The sequence below is a fragment of the Scyliorhinus torazame genome, chromosome 5 (genome assembly GCF_047496885.1).
Source record: "Scyliorhinus torazame isolate Kashiwa2021f chromosome 5, sScyTor2.1, whole genome shotgun sequence".
In the NCBI taxonomy this organism is placed as follows: domain Eukaryota; kingdom Metazoa; phylum Chordata; class Chondrichthyes; order Carcharhiniformes; family Scyliorhinidae; genus Scyliorhinus; species Scyliorhinus torazame.
The window spans coordinates 177,191,136-177,211,296 of record NC_092711.1 but is presented as its reverse complement, the minus strand read 5'-3'; the positions used below and the strand labels follow the sequence as shown (position 1 = coordinate 177,211,296).

Sequence of the window (20,161 nt, the reverse complement as noted above, 5' to 3'; positions counted from 1 at the left end):
GCTCCGTTGTTATTGTTTCTGTTCTCACTGACATCCAGGACTGCATTTTGTTCATTCTGACATATGGTGAATGGTGATGATTGGAGGGTTTCTTTCTGCTGGACTGGCCGGTCTAACACCTCTGCCTCCGGTGGGCTGACCATTTTTGAGCCTCGTTGCGATTACCTGGTTCCAAGTTTGACGAGGAGCACAGAATGAAAAGGTGTTTGCACGTTGGAAGATATTTAGTTCCCAAAGCAGCCACGTTGCCATGAAGATGGGCTATGGTGGTTACAGGGTTCTTTTGTCTAATTTATCTGGGTGTTTCTCGCAGAAGGAAACTGTCATGGTATGAGGGGCAAGTTGTCTGTGGTAGATTGGGAAATTACAAGAAACATATCACTGAAAGTGGCAACGCAGGTGGATAAGGAGCTAAGAAGGCAGACGGCATGCTTGTCTTCATTGGTTGGGGCATAAAAATTGGCAAGTCATGCTGCAGCTGTACAGAACCTTAGTTAGGCCACACGTGGAATATTGCCGACAATTCTGGTCACCACATTACCTAAAGGATGTGGAGGCTTTGGAGAGAGTACAGAGGAGGTTTACCAGGATGTTGTCTGGCCTGGAGGGTATTAGCTATGAGGAGAGGTTGGATAAACTCGGATTGTTTTCACTCGAGCGACGGAGTTGAGGGACGACCTGATAAAAGTTTACAAAATTATGAGTGGCACGGACAGAGTGGATAGTCAGAAGCTTTTTCCCAGGTTGGAAAAGTCAATTACCAGGTGACATAGATTTAAGGTGCGAGGGGCAAAGTTTAGCGGAGATGTGCGAGGGACATTTTTTACACAGAGGGTGGTGAGTGCCTGGAACTCGCTGCCGGAGGAGGTGGTGGAAGCAGATACGACAGTGACATTTAAGAGGCATCTTGACGAATACATGAATCGGATGGGAATAGATGGATACAGACCCTGGAAGCACAGAAGGTTTTAGTTTAAACAAACATCATGATCCGAGCAGGCTTGGTGGGCCAAAGGGCCTGTTCCTGAGCTGTACTGTCCTTTGTTCTTTGTATGACGATAGACAATAGACAGGCAACCACTCGCATTTTATTTCCATAAAATATAGATTCCTTTCAGAAGCAAAAGTGAAGCTATCGTGGCGAACAAGAAAAGTTAAAGATTCCATTAGCTCAATGGAGGAGACAATATAGTAGTGAGCCTGAGGATTGGGAACTTGTTTTAGAATTCAGCAAAGGAGGACCAAGAATCAGATAAAGAGAAAATAGAATATGAGAGCAAACTGGGGAGAACTGGAAAAGTTCCTATCGGAAAAGGAAAAGATTAACAAAGACCAATGTGGGTCTATTCCAGGCACCGAAGGAGAGTTTAAAGTGGGGAATAAGGAAATGGCAGAGAAACTAAACAATGTGTGTCTGTCTTCACAGAGGAAGATACAGAAATTGTCCCAAAAACACAAGAGAACCAAGGGACTAGTGAACACGAGGAACTGAAAGAGATGAGTATTAGTGAAAAAGCAGGACTGGAGAAAATCATAGATTATCTTAGAATTTACAGTGCAGAAGGAGGCCATTCGGCCCATCGAGTCTGCACCGGCTCTTGGAAAGAGCACACTACCCAAGGTCAACACCTCCATCCTATCCCCATAACCCAGTAACCCCACCCAACACTAAGGGCAATTTTGGACACGAAGGGCAATTTATCATGGCCAATCCACCTCACCCGCACATCTTTGGACTGTGGGAGGAAACCGGAGCACCCGGAGGAAACCCACGCACACACTGGGAGGATGTGCAGACTCCGCACAGACAGTGTACCCAAGCCGGAATCGAACCTGGGACCCTGGAGCTGTGAAGCAATTGTGCTATCCACAATGCTACCCTGCTGCCCATAATGGGATTGAAAGTTAATAAATCCCCAAAAGCTTCTCTCCATCCCAGAGTGTTGACAGAGGCGGCTGTAGTGGATACATTGGTTGTCACCTTTCAACATTCTATAGATTCTGGCATGGTTCCTGCAGATTGGAAGGTGGTAAATGTAATTTAAGGAGAGAGAGAAAATGGGGAACCACAGACCCATTAGCCTGACATCAGTAGGAGGGAAAATGCTACAATCTATTATAAAGGAAGTGATAACATATGAATTAGGAGCAGGAGTAGGCCACTCGGCCCCTCAAACCTGCTCCACCATTCAATAAGTTCCCGGCTGATCTGATTGAAACCTCAACTCCACAGAGGCTCCTTAGAAAATAAATCTTGGGAGATCGTAATAATATTCTTTATTATAATCATCTTTATTATTGTCACAAGTAGGCTTACATTAACACGGCAATGAAGTTACTGTGAAAATCCGCTAGTCGCCACACTCCGGCACCTGTTCAGGTAACGGAGGGAGAATTCAGAATGTCCAATTCAACTGACGAGCACGTCTTTTGGGACATGTGGGAGGAAACCGGAGCACCCGGAGGAAACCCACGCAGTTTTGGGGAGAACGTGCAGACTTCGCACAGACAGTGACCCAAGCCGGGAATTGAACCCGGGTCCCTGGAGCTGTGAAGCAACAGTACTAACCACTGTGCCTCCATGCCGCTGTGTCAGTTATGGGGAACAAGGAAATGGCAGAGGAGTTAAACAAATATTTTGCATCAGTCTTTACGGTGGAAGATACTTCGAATATCCCATTAATACTAAAGAATACGGAGGAAGCAATTAAACACCATCACTGGAGAAGTTGTATTGGACAAACCGATGGGGATACGATAAGTCCCCTGGATGGCTGCATCCTAGGATCCTAAAAGAAATGGTTACAGAGATAGTGGATGCATTGATTGTAATTTTCCAAAAATCCTTGGATTCTGGAGAAGTACCAGAGGATTGGAAAACTGCCAATGTGACAACCCCCCAATTCAAAATGGGAGGGAGGAAAACAACGAGACACTATAGGACGATCAGCCTAACATTTATTATTGAAAAAATGTTGGAATCAATTATTAGGAAGTAATAGCAGCATATTCAGAAAATCAGAATCTAATCAAGCAGAGTCAGCATGGCTTTGTGAAAGGGAAACCGTGTCTGACTAATTTATCAGAGTGTTTCGAGGAAGTCTCAACCAGAGTGGATAGAGGGGGACCAGTAGATGTGTTGTATTTAAACTTCCAGAAGGCCTTTGACAAGGTATCTCACAAAACGTTAAGGCATGAGATAAGAACCCATGGTGTTGGAGGTAGTATATTGACATGGATAGAGAATTGACGAATGAGCAGGAAACAGCGAGTGGGGATAAGGGGTTCTTTTTCAGGTTGGTGACCTGTAACCAGTGGGGTTCCACAGGGATCAATCCTGGGATCGCAACTGTGTACAATTTATATTAATGACTTGGAGGAAGGAAGCGAATGTACTGTGCCCAAATTTGAAGACAAAAATAGGTGGAAAGGCAAGTTGCAAGGGGGATATAAACAGTTTGCAAAGAGATGTTGAGCAAGTGGACAAAAAGTTGCCACATGGAGCATAATGTGGGAAAATGTGAAGTTCATTTTGGAAAGGAGGACAAAAGAACAGTATTATTTAAATGATGAAAAACTGCAGAAAGCTGCAACACAAAGCGACTTGGGGGAACTTCTGCACGAAACATAGAACTGCCTGCCTCTGAAGTTGGTGGTAGCAGTGATATAAAAAATTTTCTGGAACATACCTCTTCATTCACCTGAGGAAGGAGCAGCGCTCCGAAAGCTGGTGACATCTAAACAAACCTGTTGGACTTTAACCTGGTGTTGTAAGACTTCTTACTGTGCTCACCCCAGTCCAACGCCGGCATCTCCACATCTTAAAAATGAAAAACATTCAGAGTATCCAGTTTTTTCCAATTAAGGGGCAAATTAGCGTGGCCAATTTACCTGCACTGCACATCTACCTGCAATTTACCTGCACTACACGTGTAGTGTCTCCCACCCACCCTCCTCCTCTAACCCAAATAATAAAACCCATTGGTGTGAGGTAAGTACCATATTATATTATTATTATTTTTTTTTAAATTTAGTTGTTAGCCAGATCTTGGTAGAAAGTTAGAGGGATGGCAGGGAAGGGAGTGCAATGTTCCTCCTGCAGGATGTTTGAGGTGAGGGATGCCATTAGTGTCCCTGCTGATTTTACCTGCAGGAAGTGCTGCCATCTCCAGCTCCTCCAAGACCGAGTTAGGGAACTGGAGCTGGAGTTGGAAGAACTTCGGATCATTCGGGAGGCAGAGGGGGTCACAGATAGCAGCTTTAGGGAATTAGTTACACCAAAGATTGGAGATAGATGGGTAACTGTAAGAGAGACTGGGAAGAAGCAGTCAGTGCAGGGATCCCCTGCGGTCGTTCCCCTGAGAAACAAGTATACCGCTTTGGATACTTGTGGGGGGGACGACTTACCAGGGGTAAACCATGGGGTACGGGCCTCTGGCACGGAGTCTGTCCCTGTTGCTCAGAAGGGAAGGGGGGAGAGGAGCAGAGCATTAGTAATTGGGGACTCGATAGTCAGGGGCACAGATAGGAGATTTTGTGGGAGCGTGAGAGACTCACGTTTGGTATGTTGCCTCCCAGGTGCAAGGGTACGTGATGTCTTGGATCGTGTTTTCCGGGTCCTTAAGGGGGAGGGGTAGCAGCCCCAAGTCGTGGTCCACATTGGCACTAACGACATAGGTAGGAAAGGGGACAAGGATGTCAGGCAGGCTTTCAGGGAGCTAGGATGGAAGCTCAGAACTAGAACAAACAGAGTTGTTATCTCTGGGTTGTTGCCCGTGCCACGTGATAGTGAGATGAGGAATAGGGAGAGAGAGCAATTAAACACGTGGCTACAGGGATGGTGCAGGCGGGAGGGATTCAGATTTCTGGATAACTGGGGCTCTTTCTGGGGAAGGTGGGACCTCTACAGACAGGATGGTCTACATCTGAACCTGAGGGGCACGAATATCCTGGGGGGGAGATTTGTTTGCTCTTTGGGGGGGTTTAAACTAATGCAGCAGGAGCATGGGAACCTGGATTGTAGTTTTAGGGTACGGGAGAATGAGAGTACAGACGTCAGGAGCACAGATTTGACGTCGCAGGAGGGGGCCAGTGTTCAGGTAGGTGGTTTGAAGTGTGTCTACTTCAATGCCAGGAGTATACGAAATAAGGTAGGGGAACTGGCAGCATGGGTTGGTACCTGGGACTTCGATGTTGTGGCCATTTCGGAGACATGGATAGAGCAGGGACAGGAATGGATGTTGCAGGTTCCGGGGTTTAGGTGTTTTAGTAAGCTCAGAGAAGGAGGCAAAAGAGGGGGAGGTGTGGCGCTGCTAGTCAAGAGCAGTATTACGGTGGCGGAGAGGATGCTAGATGGGGACTCATCTTCTGAGGTAGTATGGGCTGAGGTTAGAAACAGGAAAGGAGAGGTCACCCTGTTGGGAGTTTTCTATAGGCCTCCAAATAGTTCTAGGGATGTAGAGGAAAGGATGGCGAGGATGATCCTGGATAAGAGCGAAAGTAACAGAGTAGTTATTATGGGAGACTTTAACTTTCCAAATATTGACTGGAAAAGATATAGTTCGAGTACATTAGATGGGTCGTTTTTTGTACAGTGTGTGCAGGAGGGTTTCCTGACACAATATGTTGACAGGCCAACAAGAGGCGAGGCCACATTGGATTTGGTTTTGGGTAATGAACCAGGCCAGGTGTTGGATTTGGAGGTAGGAGAGCACTTTGGGGACAGTGACCACAATTCGGTGACGTTTACGTTAATGATGGAAAGGGATAAGTATACACCGCAGGGCAAGAGTTATAGCTGGGGGAAGGGCAATTATGATGCCATTAGACGTGACTTGGGGGGGATAGGTTGGAGAAGTAGGCTGCAAGTGTTGGGCACACTGGATAAGTGGAGCTTGTTCAAGGATCAGCTACTGCGTGTTCTTGATAAGTATGTACCGGTCAGGCAGGGAGGAAGGCATAGAGCGAGGGAACCGTGGTTTACCAAAGAAGTGGAATCTCTTGTTAAGAGGAAGAAGGAGGCCTATGTGAAGATGAGGTGTGAAGTTTCAGCTGGGGCGATGGATAGTTATAAGGTAGCGAGGAAGGATCTAAAGAGAGAGATAAGACGAGCAAGGAGGGGACATGAGAAGTATTTGGCAGGTAGGATCAAGGAAAACCCAAAAGCTTTCTATAGGTATGTCAGGAATAAGCGAATGACGAGGGTAAGAGTAGGACCAGTCAAGGACAGGGATGGGAAGTTGTGTGTGGAGTCTGAAGAGATAGGCGAGATACTAAATGAATATTTTTCGTCAGTATTCACTCAAGTAAAAGATAATGTTGTGGAGGAGAATGCTGAGACCCAGGCTATTAGAATAGATGGCATAGAGGTACGTAGGGAAGAGGTGTTGGCAATTCTGGACAGGCTGAAAATAGATAAGTCCCCGGGGCCTGATGGGATTTATCCTAGGATTCGCTGGGAGGCCAGGGAAGAGATTGCTGGACCTTTGGCTTTGATTTTTATGTCATCATTGGCTTCAGGAATAGTGCCAGAGGACTGGAGGATAGCAAATGTGGTCCCTTTGTTCAAAAAGGGGAGCAGAGACAACCCCGGCAACTATAGACCGGTGAACCTCACGTCTGTAGTGGGTAAAGTCTTGGAGGGGATTATAAGAGACAAGATTTATAATCATCTAGATAGGAATAATATGATCAGGGATAGTCAGCATGGCTTTGTGAAGGGTAGGTCATGCCTCACAAACCTTATCGAGTTCTTTGAGACGGTGACTGAACAGGTAGACGAGGGTAGAGCAGTTGATGTGGTGTATATGGATTTCAGTAAAGCGTTTCATAAGGTTCCCCACGGTAGGCTATTGCAGAAAATACGGAGATTGAGGGTGAGTTAGAGATGTGGATCAGAAATTGGCTAGCTGAAAGAAGACAGAGGGTGGTGGTTGATGGGAAATGTTCAGAATGGAGTTCAGTTACAAGTGGCGTACCACAAGGATCTGTTCTGGGGCCGTTGCTGTTTGTCATTTTTATCAATGACCTAGAGGAAGGCGCAGAAGGGTGGGTGAGTAAATTTGCAGACGACACTAAAGTCCGTGGTGTTGTCGACAGTGTGGAAGGATGTAGCGGGTTACAGAGGGACATAGATAAGCTGCAGACCTGGGCTGAGAGGTGGCAAATGGAGTTTAATGTAGAGAAGTGTGAGGTGATTCACTTTGGAAGGAATAACAGGAATGCGGAATATTTGGCTAATGGTAAAGTTCTTGGAAGTGTGGATGAGCAGAGGGATCTAGGTGTCCATGTACATAGATCCCTGAAAGTTGCCACCCAGGTTGATAGGGTTGTGAAGAAGGCCTATGGAGTGTTGGCCTTTATTGGTCGAGGGATTGAGTTCCGGAGTCAGGAGGTCATGTTGCAGCTGTACAAAACTCTGGTACGGCCGCATTTGGAGTATTGTGTACAGTTCTGGTCACCGCATTATAGGAAGGACGTGAAGGCTTTGGAGTGGGTGCAGAGGAGATTTACCAGGATGTTGCCTGTTATGGAGGGAAAATCTTATGAGGAAAGGCTGATTGACTTGAGGTTGTTTTCGTTGGAGAGAAGAAGGTTAAGAGGAGACTTAATAGAGGCATACAAAATGATCAGGGGGTTGGATAGGGTGGACAGTGAGAGCCTTCTCCCGTGGATAGAAATGGCTGGCATGAGGGGACATAGCTTTAAACTGAGGGGTAATAGATATAGGACAGAGGTCAGAGGTAGGTTCTTTACGCAAAGAGTGGCGAGGCCGTGGAATGCCCTACCTGCAACAGTAGTGAACTCGCCAACATTGAGGGCATTTAAAAGTTTATTGGATAAGCATATGGATGATAATGGCATAGTGTAGGTTAGATGGCTTTTGTTTCGGTGCAACATCGTGGGCCGAAGGGCCTATACTGCGCTGTATCGTTCTATGTTCTATGATCTGTTTGGGTGTGGGGGTGAGACACACACAACATGGGGGGAATGTGCAAACTTCATGCGGTCAATGACCCGGGTCCTTGGCGCCGTGAAGCAGCAGTGCTAACCACTATGCCGCCCTGACGATAGCAGAGATGATTAACAATTTCAAAAGGAAATTAGATATGTACATGAAGTAAATAAACTTTCAGGGGAACAGGAATATCAAGGGGAAATGGTACTGATTGTATCAGTCTACTGAGTCGGAATGGACAAGTTACTGAATGGACCTGTTCTGTGCCATAATGACTCTGGGCGGGATCCTCCGTTTCGCCGGCAGCGCACTCACGCTCGCGGGTTACCCAATGGCATGGGGGTGCTCACAATGGGAAACCCCATTGGCCGTCTGCCCGGACAGAGCATCCCGCTGCCAGCGGGGGTGCACCACAGCAGAAAACGGGTGTAGCGGAACAGAGAATTCAGATTCTATGTCTGGAAATATATAACATAGCTGCAGTACTATATTACAATACTAGAAATATTAATAAATATACTTTATTCCAGAATCCAAAAGGAATCTGTACCATAACAACACGAGACATATCTCTGTCCGACATTAATTTACTGCCCCTTAAATGTCAACTATCTCTTGGGGAAAGCAGCCCTTTAATTGTGAACATTGGGAAAGAAACCATCCTTTTAGCCAGACAAATAATTGTGTCAAGCTGAGGGAGCAAAGGATGTCAATGTCTTTAAGAGAGAGAGAGACCTGGGCCAAGCTTTGCAGAGTCTGCACCCTCCCTGGATTCACTTCCTTTCCCTTCTGTTGCTGCAAGTGACCAATTGAAGGTGAGAATGAGAAAAGAAATGGAAAGAGGGAGAAAAGAAAGTGTTTTACTCACAGATGTTTGATACAGGAGGAGGTTTCAGTTTGTGTGAAGATCAAGATTTCAGTCGGAAGTCAGAAGGCGGGTTCTTTCTGCACATGCGCAGTTTCCCTCTCCTTTGAACATGCGCAGTACCGGGCCACAGGCCCGCGCAGCCGATAGAGCGGTTTCCAGGGCGCGGCGGATTGTGGGAGCCCCGGGCGCCATTACTCATCCAGAGCCCAGTCTCCAAACGCCTGGTACTGGGATGGAACGGGGGCGAGCGGAGTAACATGTGGGTAGTCCCCTCACCCCTTCCCAGAATCCTCCCATCCATTTCCTCTTGTAAACACCTCACCCAGTATCGATCCCCTCCCCCCACTATTCACAACTCCCAGGTCCATTGAAACCTGTTTGACCAGGCTCCCATCACACTCCCGTTCACTAATCACCCTACATTTCCTCGTGTGGTAATCCCTGCCAGAGCCACCTCCTCGCCACCCCTTCCTCAGTAACCCAGCCCCACGTGCTCAAAACCCACCTCCTTGAAGCCAAGAAACAATACAGAACCGCACACATAAGGAAAAAAACCACAACCCCCATCCCCCCCTCCCCCGCCCCATTCAAGAGTCAGAAACAAAACCCCAATCAAACAGAAAACCCTCAATAAGAGAACACAATCCCCATCCCACCAACCAAGCCCAAGTCCCAACTCTCATCTCAGTCTCAGTCCTTCAGCCTTAACGAACGCATCCGCCATCTCAAAATAAAAGTCCTTCGAGTTATGAGTGACTCTCAGCTTTGCTGAGTAGACCACTCCAAATCTCACTCTGCTGCCGTCCAATGTCCCCATCACCCGTCCAAAGGCCACCCCCTTCTCGTCAACTACTCCGTCAGATCTTGGTATCTGCATCTACCAACACCTTCCCACTTAATATCCGCTAACTAATGGCATTCTGCTCTTTTACTGCTCTGGTGGGGAATGCCACCCGAGGCTGCACTTAGCATTATTCCTGCACTAAGGATCTCCTCAGTGCAGGATGATATTGGGATGCCATTTTTAAATGGTGTCCCGAGCTCTTGACCACCTGACTTGACTCCTGGAACCCCCAATGTCCCAACTCACCTATAAGGGTTCCTCGGGCCTCCCCATACCACCGCACATGGGCAGTGCACCCCCAGGCTTGATCCCCGGTGCGAGCAAAATGCCAGCCTGACACCTTGGCACTGCCCGTGTGGTACCCTGGCAATACCCCTGCCAACCTGACAGTGCTACCTGGGAACTCCAGGGTGCCAGGCTGGCACCTGGGTGGCACTGCCAGGGTGCCTACATGGCATTGCTCGGGTGCCTAGCTCAAAACCTTCTCCTTCACGTGGTAGCTGTGGAAGCAGACTATAACCGCCCTTGGTGACTCATTCACTTCAGACTTTAGCCTGAGTGACCAATGTGACCTGTCCCACTCAGAGCGGAGGGTTCTCCCCCATCAACACAGCAAAAATCTTTGCAAAGTACTCGGTTGGCCTCAGGCCCTCCGCCCCTCAAGCAGGCCCACCATTCCCAAAAATTGCCTCCTTGACCAGTTCTGCAGGTCCCCTACCTTAGCTCTGAGCCTTTTGTTGACCTCCGTCACCCTCCACAGCTCCTCACCCATCGAGGTGAACTGGTCACTGTGTTGCGACAGTGTCTCCTCCACCCTCTTCAACTTCTGTCCTTGCTCCCGCACTTCAACAGACGTCTTCATCTCTGCTGTCTTTACCAGGGCAATCGCCTCCTTCACCCACTCTAAAGTGAAGCTGTCATCCCCCTCCGAAGCACCTTTAAATGCTTGGCAAACAGCCTTTCCAACTCCACTGTAGCGATAAGACCCTGTTTGTGCTAAAATGACTGATTGCAGCCATGATGGGAAGGTATTGGTCAATTTGAAATGAGGCCTGGTACCTTTTGACTGGTGACCTATTTAGAGTCTGCAATGCACTGATGGAAAAGATGGTGAAATGCCGAGCAGAACCTGAGTTGACACCTTTAACTACAATGTCTGAAGAATGGATCTATGGTTAGAAGAAAGATGTCATTCAACAGTTCGAAGTAGAGTAAAATTGACCTGTCTGGGACACTGGTCAGAAGGAGTATAAGAACCAAGCATCGAAGATTCCGTTTCAGCGACGACCGAGGATTGGTCGGGACAAATGGGTGATGGCTCAGAGAATAGAACAGACCTCCAAGAGGAATGTGGCCAATTCAGTTCAAAGGGGTAATATCTACTTATGTCTGAAGCTCTGACATCACCTCGGTCAGAGTTTCCCCGGTGAGGGGAGCGGCCCCACCCGATGACCCAGCCCCGGCCATCTTCCTTCCTGCAGGACTCACAGCAGCACTCGCCGGCGCACTTTCGCTCACCCCCTTTTTTCCAGCACCTTTCCTCTCGGACTTCGACATTCGTCAGCCTCCTTATGACTTCCCTCAACAACTCATCTAAAAACTGTCCCTAAACTGGACATAAATGTCCAAAAATCCGAGATTCTCGCAGGAGCCACCTAACGCGTGCCATCCACCTATGTTGTCACCGGAAGTCCCCGGAATGAACAATATCAATATGACACCACCATCAACATATTAACGGCAGGCCATTCATCTGCTCTGTCCCGTGGACAGAGCTTCTCTCAGTCAGGCAGCCTGCTGGCACTGGGGAGTGGACATTGAAAAATGTTCCAGGAGTGGGATGGAATTCAGCCAATCCGCCAGCTTGTTGACACACCAGCGAGTTGAAACTGGGGAGCTGCTGTTTCCATGTTCTCTGTGCGGATAGAGAGTCACTCACTCATCCCACTTTCTGACACACCAGCGACTTCATGTTTGACTGCAGGGGTTCGGCTCTGCTGATGGAAATATTCACTCTATGTGAGCCCCTCAGAATTACACACAACTCAATTCAATCTCCCCTCAGCCTCCTCTGTTCCAATGAGAACAACCCCAGCCTCTCCAATCTTTCCTCATAGTTAAAATTCTCCATCCTGGGTAACATCATCATAAATCCCCTCTGCAGCCTCTCTCGAGTGATCACATCCTTCCTGTAATGTCGTGACCAGAACTGTCCACAGTGCTCCGGCTGTGGTCTAACTGGTGTTTTATACAGTTCCAGCACAATCTCCCTGTTCTTATATTCTTGGCCCTTGGCTACCAAAGGAAACTATCCCACCTGTCTTCCAAGGCACTAATAACAGAGTGAGAGGCAGCTGAGAGAGACAGAGGGAGAGCGAGGCACCAGAGACAGAGAGGTGAGAGGAGAATGGGAGAGACCCTAGTCAGTAACAAAAATAAGTAATGAAATAAGACAGATTTGCATGAACTGACACCACTTTGTTCACAGATTAACAGAGTAATCACTGTACTTGAATCAATGTTATTCACTTTTGGAATTGAATTAATTAAGGGTCAGATTATCTATATCACCCCCAGTATCAGATAGGTCTGTTTAATACAGAACAGGGTTAAACCCAGTGTCCAATATTACAGGTCTCACTGGCTGTTGGATGCCTGGTGTCACTGTACAGCTGATAAGCCCACAGCTTCAGTGAACTCGTCTACCCAGGGTCTGTTTCTAAATCCTCATCACAACATATTACCTGGTTAGCTATTTATATATGGTCATCATGGTCAGACAGCTAACGCAAAGCTCAACCAGAAACTATGGTTCTTTTTCTACTGATTCCAGCTCCTACGAGGAGTGACGGCATCTCCAGCCCTCTGTTGCTGGGCTGTCATGACATGAGCAATAGAGAGACAGAAGTTGCCTGAGGCATTATGGGAAGTTGAAACTTGTAGCTCTAAATCAACTGTGTAAGATTTCTGAAAAGATCAGTAACTTTAAAAGATAAATTCTAAACCCAGTGAACAAATTGAAGACTCATAAGGCAAAAACTTCATGTTTTATGACTTTTACTGCAAAAAAACTAGAAGCAACAATGCCTACACATTATTTTTATTAGGAATGTATCTCTTAAACTATAAACATCTTTGCCCTTTTACTTAAAACATTTTTTTTAGAGTACCCAATTTATTTTTTCCAATTAAGGGGCAATTTAGCATTGCCAATTCACCTACTCTGCACATCTTTGGGTTGTGGGGGTGAAACCCACGCAAACACGGGGAGAATGTGCAAACTCCACACGGACAGTGACCCAGGGCCGGGTTTGAACCTGGGACCACTGCGCCACCGTGCAGCCACTTTGCCCTTTTACTTTAAAAATTTTTTTTAAGAATACCCAATTATTTTTTCCAACTAAGGGGCAATTTAGCGTGGCCAATCAACCTATCCTGCACATCTTTTGGGTTGTGGGGGCGAAACCCACGCAGACACGGGGAGAATGTGCAAACTGCACACGGACAGTGACCCAGGGCCGGGATTCAAACCCGGGTCTTCAGCGCCGTAGGCAACAATGCTAACCACTGTGCCACCATGTTGCCCTCTTTGCCCTTTTACTTTAATGTGGCAATGTCGGCGTTGGACAGGGGTGAGCACAGTAAGAAGTCTGACAACACCAGGTTAAAGTCCAACAGGTTTGTTTCGAATCACCAGCATTCGGAGCATAGCTCCTTCCTCAGGCGAATGAAGAGATGGGTTCCAGAAACATATATGTAGATAAAGTCAATGATGCAAGACGATACTTTTGAATGCGAGTCTTTGCAGTTAATTAAGTCTTTACAGGTCCAGACAGAGTGACTGGAGAGAGGGATAATCACAGGTTGAAGAGGTGTGAATTGTCTCAAGCAGGGATAGTTGGTAGGATTTCGCAAGCCCAGGCCAGATGGTGGGAGGGTGAATGTAATGCGACATTAATCCAAGGTCCCCCTTGAGGCTGTACTCATGTGTGCAGAACTTGGCTGTATGTTTCTGCTTGGCGATTCTGCATTGTCGCACGTCCTGAAGGCTGCCTTGGAGAGGCTATTACCTCTTAATAATAATAATCTTCATTTTTGTCACAAGAAGGCTTACATTAACACCGCAATGGGGCAGCACGGTGGCACAGTGATTCGCACTGCCGCCTCATGGGGCCGAGGTCCCAGGTTCGATCCAGGATCTGGGTCACTGACCATGCAGAGTTTGCACATTCTCCCCTTGTTTGTGTGGGTTTTGCCCCCACAACCCAAAGATGTGCAGCCCAGGTGGATTGGCCAAGCTAAATTACCCCTTAATTGGAAAAAATGAATTGGGTACTTTAAATTTTTTTAAAAACATGGCAATGAAGTTACTGTAATTCTCCCTTCGTCGCCACATTCCGGCGCCCGTTAGGGTACACAGAAGAAGAATTCAGAATGTTCAATTCACCTAACAGCACGTCTTTCAGGCATTCTAGAACGAGAGGTAATATTCTTAGGGTAAGATGGGCAGCATGGTAGCACAGTGGTGAGCACAGTTGCTTCACATCTCCAGGGTCCCAGGTTTGATTCCGGCTTGGGTTACTGGCTGTGTAGAGTCTGCACGTTCTCCCCATGTCTGCGTAGGTTTTGTATGGGTGCTCCGGTTTCCTCCCACAGTCCAAAGATGTGCAGGTTAGGTGGATTGGCCATGATAAAATGTAGATTGGCAATGATAAATTGCCCTTCTTGTCCAAAAAGGTTAGGTGGGTTTACTGGGTTACGGGGCTGGGGTTGGGCGTGGGCTGGGGTGGGGTGCTCTTTCCAGGGGCTGGTGTAGACTCGATGGGCTGAATGCCCTCCTTCTGAACTGTAAATTCTATGATTTCACCGGACGCTTCAGTTTCCTCCCACGTGCCCCGAAAGACGTGCTTTCAGATAATTTGGACATTCTGAATTCTTCCTCAGTGTCCCCGAACAGGCGCCAAAATGTGGCGACTGGGGGTGGGGGGGCTTTTCAGAGTAACTTCATTGCAGTGTTAATGTAAGTCTACTTGTGACAATAAAGATTATTGAAAAAAAGAGGTAGCAAATTCAAAACAAGAGTTGAGGAGAAACTGCTTCTCCCAAGGGCTGTGAATCTGTGCAATTCACTACCCCAGAGTGCGGTAGACCTGGGACAGTGAGTAAATTTAGGGAGGAGTTAGACAGATTTTTAATTAGGTTGATGGGTTATGGAGAACTGGCAGGACGGTGGAGTTAAGGCCAGGATGAGATCAGCGATGATCGAATGGCGGAGCAGACTCGATGGGCCAAATGGCCTAATTCTGCTCCTATATCTTATGAACATATGAAATGATGTGGAGACGCCGGCGTTGGACTGGGGTGAGCACAGTAAGAAGTCTTACAACACCAGGTTAAAGTCCAACAGGTTTGTTTCAAACACGAGTTTTCGGAGCACTGCTCCTTCATTCACCTGAGAAAGGAGCAGCGCTCCGAAAGCTCGTGTTTGAAACAAACCTGTTGAGCTTTAACCTGGTGTTGTAAGACTTCTCACTGAAGGAGGAAATTTTAGTCTGAAACCCATTCTCGAACCTCCACATAGCGACATCACAAAGGAACTCGTCCTCTAAATCAGCCAATAAGAATACATCCGCTCCGCGGTGACGTCACTGCCCAGCGCGCGGACACGGGAGCCCCGCCCCCACCCATTGATCCCCTTCCACCACACATCCTCGAGACAAGGTTTCCAAGCAACCGGCTGACAGTTCCAGCCGTCTGTGATCTGCCCTGACCCGGGACTGCGCATGTCCAAGGGAAAAGGGAAGCTGCACATGTGAAGGGGAGCTCACTTCCGCTCACCTTACTGCTGAGGTGTTGACCAATAGGAAGATTGAATAACCGGAAGGACTCTGCTCCTCGGCCAATCAGAGCTCCCCCATTGTCTCAATGCGGAAGTTGGACATGGAGGTTTCTGCCGAGCAAAGCTGTTGTACTTCCAACCCTGAATGAGCTTGAGCTGCACACAGACTCCAGTCTCCAACATCTGTGAGTAAAACACTTTATTTTCTCCCTCTTTCCATCTATTGTCACATTCTGACCTTCAATTGGTGACTTGCAGCAACTGACGGGAAAGGAAGTGAATCCAGGGAGGGTACAGACTCTGGAAAGCTTGGCCCAGGTCTCTCTCTCTCTGTCTGCCTTAAAGACATTGATGTCCTTTGCGCCCTCAGCTTGACACATTTATTTGTCTGGCTAAAATGATGGTCTCTTTCCCAATGTTCACAATTAAAGGGCTGATTTCCCCAGGAGATGGCTGACATTAAAGGGAACAGTAAACAGGTAAATCAAACCCAGCCAATGACTTCCCTTTCAGAATACTCTTCATCATCAGCAAAGTGATGGAAGGAATCATTAACAGCGCTATCAAGTGGTACTCAGCAAAACCTGCTCACGGACACTCAGTTTAGGTCCCACCAGGGTCACTCAGCTCCTGACCTCATTACAGCCTTGGTTCAATCATGGACAAAAGACCTGAATGCCAGAGGTGATGTGAGAGTCACTACCCTTGACATCAAGGCAGCATTTGACCGAGTATGGCATCAAGGAGCCTCAGGTAAACGAGTCAGTGGGAATCGGGGAAAACTCTCTGTTGGTTGGAGTCATACCTGGCACAAAGGATGGTCGTAGTAAGAAGTTTTACAACAGGTTAAAGTCCAACAGGTTTGTTTCGATGTCACTAACTTTCGGAGCGCTGCTCCTTCCTCAGGTGAATGAAGAGGTGTGTTTCCAGTCATAATCATTGCAGCACCGACCGAATCCATTTGGTAACTCAAGTCAATACTGACTCTCTGTACAGCAATCCAGTCAGTCCCATTCCCCCTCGATATCCCTGTTCCCCTGCAAGTTTATTTTCTTCAAGTGACCATCCTATTTTATTTTGAATTATTGATCATCTGGACTTCCACAACCCTTGTGGGCAGTGAGTTCCCTGTCATGACCACTCCATGACTAAATAAAATTCTTCCTCAGAATCACCCCATCTCTAATCAGTAAATATACTTAGATGTAGATTTTCTACTCTTGCACAGGTTGTAATGAGTTTAGATTGTTGATCAGCATCAATCAGCACCTTCACGAGTATTGGGAGGGAAAGGAAGTGAATTCAATCTGTATATTACACACATTTTTCATCCAGTAATATAGATATATATCTGTCTGGCAGCCTGCATGAAGATTTTCAGGTCTCTGTGTCCAGGACAGGAAGCAGGGAGCTTGGATCTGTCAATCAGCCTGAATCAGCACCTTCAGGAGAATTGGGAGGGTGAATATTAGATACAGCAGAATGAGAATGGAGGGAGAGTGTGTGGAATGGAAATTTAAAGCATTTGAGGGAAAGAGAGAGAGCAAATAATGTTCAATATAATCTAGAATTGTCTGTTCTGAATTTCTAGCCTGTACTGACAATGATGATTTTTGTAAAATCTTTTTGCAGGAAGCTAGAATGAGAGGAGTTTGAGGTGGATATCTCAAACTAAATATCACGTCAAGAACTGACTGAGTCACTCAATTCTTGGGAACCGAATATCATCGGCCTTTGAATCCAGAAGGAGGAATGTTTGCTTATTCTGTCTGCTTCAAGAGATTTTAAACATCAGTGTCTGGAAAAGCACTGAGACACACACACACACCCGTGTGAGACTGTTCCAGAGCACTGACTGTGGAAAAAGCTTTAACCAGTGACACAGCCTGACAAAATACTACACCATTCACAGCAGGGAGAAACTGTATAGGTGTTCTGTGTGTGGACGAGGCTTCAACTGATCATCCAACGTGGTGAGACACAAGATCACCCGGACCATGGAGAAGCCATGGAAATGTGAGGACTGTGGGAAGGGATTCAAAGGCCCCTCCGGGCTGGAATGGCATCAACGCAGTCACACTGGAGAGAGGCCATTCACCTGCTCTGTGTGTGGGAAGGGATTTAGAGCCCCACACGAGCTGGCAAGGCATCAACGCAGTCACACTGGGGAGAGGCCTTTCACCTGCTCTCAGTGTGAAAAGGGATTCACTGACATTGGCCACCTGCGGAGACACGAACGAGTTCACACTGGGGAGAGGCCATTCACCTGCTCTGACTGTGGGAAGGAATTCACTCGGTTATCCAGCCTGCAGAGCCACCAGAGAGTCCACACCAAGGAGGGGCCATTCATCTGCACTGTGTGTGATAAGGGATTTGCTCTGTTATCCAACCTGCAGAGACACCAGCGATTTCACACCAGGGAGAAGCCATTCACCTGCACTGTGTGTGGGAAGGGATTCACTCAGTTATCCCATCTGGAGAGCCACCAGCGAGTTCACACCGGGGAGAGGCCATTCACCTGCACTGTGTGTGATAAGGCATTCATTCGGTTACACCACCTGAAGAGACACCAGAGCGCTCACAGCGGGGAGAGGCCATTCGTCTGCTCTGTGTGTGATAAGGGATTCACTCAGTTATCCAACCTGCAGACACACCAGCGACTTCACACCGGGGAGAAGCCGTTCATCTGCTCTGTGTGTGATAAGGGATTTGCTCAATTATCTGGCCTGCGTAGCCACAATGTCACTCACACCAAGAGCAGGCCCTTTAAATGCTCTGACTGCAGGATGGGTTTCAAAAGCTTACAGCTACTGATGTCCCACCAGTGCATTCACTCTGAGGAGAGACGGTTCAGCTGCTCTCACTGCGCAAAGAGGTTTCAAACATCATCCATATTGCTGAGACACCAGCGAGTTCACACCAGGGAGAGGCCATTCACCTGCTCTCACTGTGGGGAGGGATTCACTCAGTCGTCCAACATGCTCAGACACCAAAGGGTTCACAAGCGATGACGGGTTAGATTCTGCTGTTATTCCTGCTGTTAATCACATCCAGGACTGAACCTGGAGTGGGTGGAGGGGTTTGCCTCCTCGTCAACCCCTCCTGGTGCTCGGACGTGGCGACCCTGGCAAACTACTGGTCCCCGGACCTGGAATACCCGACTGTGAAGTACGGTCCATACTACCTTCTATGGAGTTCACTTCTGCCATCATCACGGTGGTCTACATCCCACCCCAGGCGGAAGTGAAGAAGGTGCTTGATGAATTGTACACCGCTATAAATAACAATGAAACAGAATACCCGGAGGCCTTGTTCATCCTGGCCGGAGACTTTAACCAGGCCAACCTCAAGAGTGTACTACCAAAATTCCATCAACACATCTCCTGTCCCGACAAGGGCCCCATCATCCTTGACCACTGCTACACAAACATCAAGGGCCCTGATGATCCATCCCCGGACCGCACTTCAGAAAATTGGACCACAAGATGGTGCTCCTTCTCCCGGCATACAAGCAGAAACTTAAGCGGAGAATCAGGTTAAGAAGGTCGTGCAGTGCTGGTCTGAGGCTACAGAAGAGCTCCTACGTGATTGCTTGGAGTCAGTGGACTGATCCATATTCAAGAACTCAAGCAGCCAACCTAGACTAGTATGCCAGCACCATCACAGACTTCATCAGTAAATGTGTAGAAGATTGCGTGCAAAAGAAGGTAGTCTGTACATTACCCAACCAGAATCCATGGTTTAATTGGGAGATTCACTCCCGACTGAAGGTGTTCAAGGCAGGCAACCCTGACCTATTCAAGAAATCTATATATGACCTCCGCAAAGCCAACAGGGACTCCAAGTGACAATAGCAAACTAATCTAAAGTCGCAGACTAACGACAGGGACTCTCGTCGGTTGTGGCAAGGCTCAAACAACATAATGGGCTACAAAGCAAAGCCGAGTAGAATCTTCAGCAACAGCGCACACCTTCCCGACAAACTCAATGTATTCGATGCTTGTTTCGAGCAGTAAACCAACAAACCGTTGTCAACTGCCCCAGCAGCCTTGGACACATCCATACCCACCGTCACAGTCTCTGAAATCAGATTGGCCTTCTTGAAAGTGAACCCTCGGAAAGCGATGGGTCCTGACGAGATCCCAGGTCGTGCACCCAGATCCTCCGCTGACCCACTGGCAGGTGTGTTTGCGGAAATCCTCAACCTCTCCCTACTCCGTTCCAAGGTTCCCATCTGCTTCAAGAAGACCACCATCATACCGGTGCCAAAGAAGAATCTGGCAACGTGCCTCAATGACTATCATCCGGTGGCCTTGACATCGATCATTATGAATTGCTTTGAGATGTTGGACACATCAACTCCATACTCGCAGCATTCCTTGATCTACTGCAATTCGCATACCGCCACAACCGGTCCACGTAAGATGCCATCTCCCTGGCCCTATACTCGCCCCTGAAGCATCTCGACACCAAGGACTCCTACGTCAGACTCCATTCATTAATTACAGCTCCGCCTTCAACACCATAATCCCAGCCAAGCTCATATCAAAACTCCAAAACCAAGGACTCGGCTCCTCCGTCTGCAACTGGATCCTCAACTTTCTGACCTATAGACCACAATCAGCAAAGATAAACAACAACACCTCCTCCACG

At 47.7% G+C, this 20,161-nt stretch overlaps 1 protein-coding gene across 1 annotated transcript; it reads left to right on the top strand.

Annotated features, from left to right (window-relative positions):
- Positions 1–15,546: 15,546 nt before the first annotated feature.
- Positions 15,547–19,866, top strand: LOC140420762 (uncharacterized). The gene is made up of 2 exons (XM_072504743.1): positions 15,547–15,693; positions 17,141–19,866. The coding sequence occupies exon 2, from the start codon at positions 17,506–17,508 to the stop codon at positions 18,517–18,519; it is 1,014 nt and encodes a 337-aa protein (XP_072360844.1). The 5' UTR covers positions 15,547–15,693; positions 17,141–17,505; the 3' UTR covers positions 18,520–19,866.
- Positions 19,867–20,161: the final 295 nt, after the last annotated feature.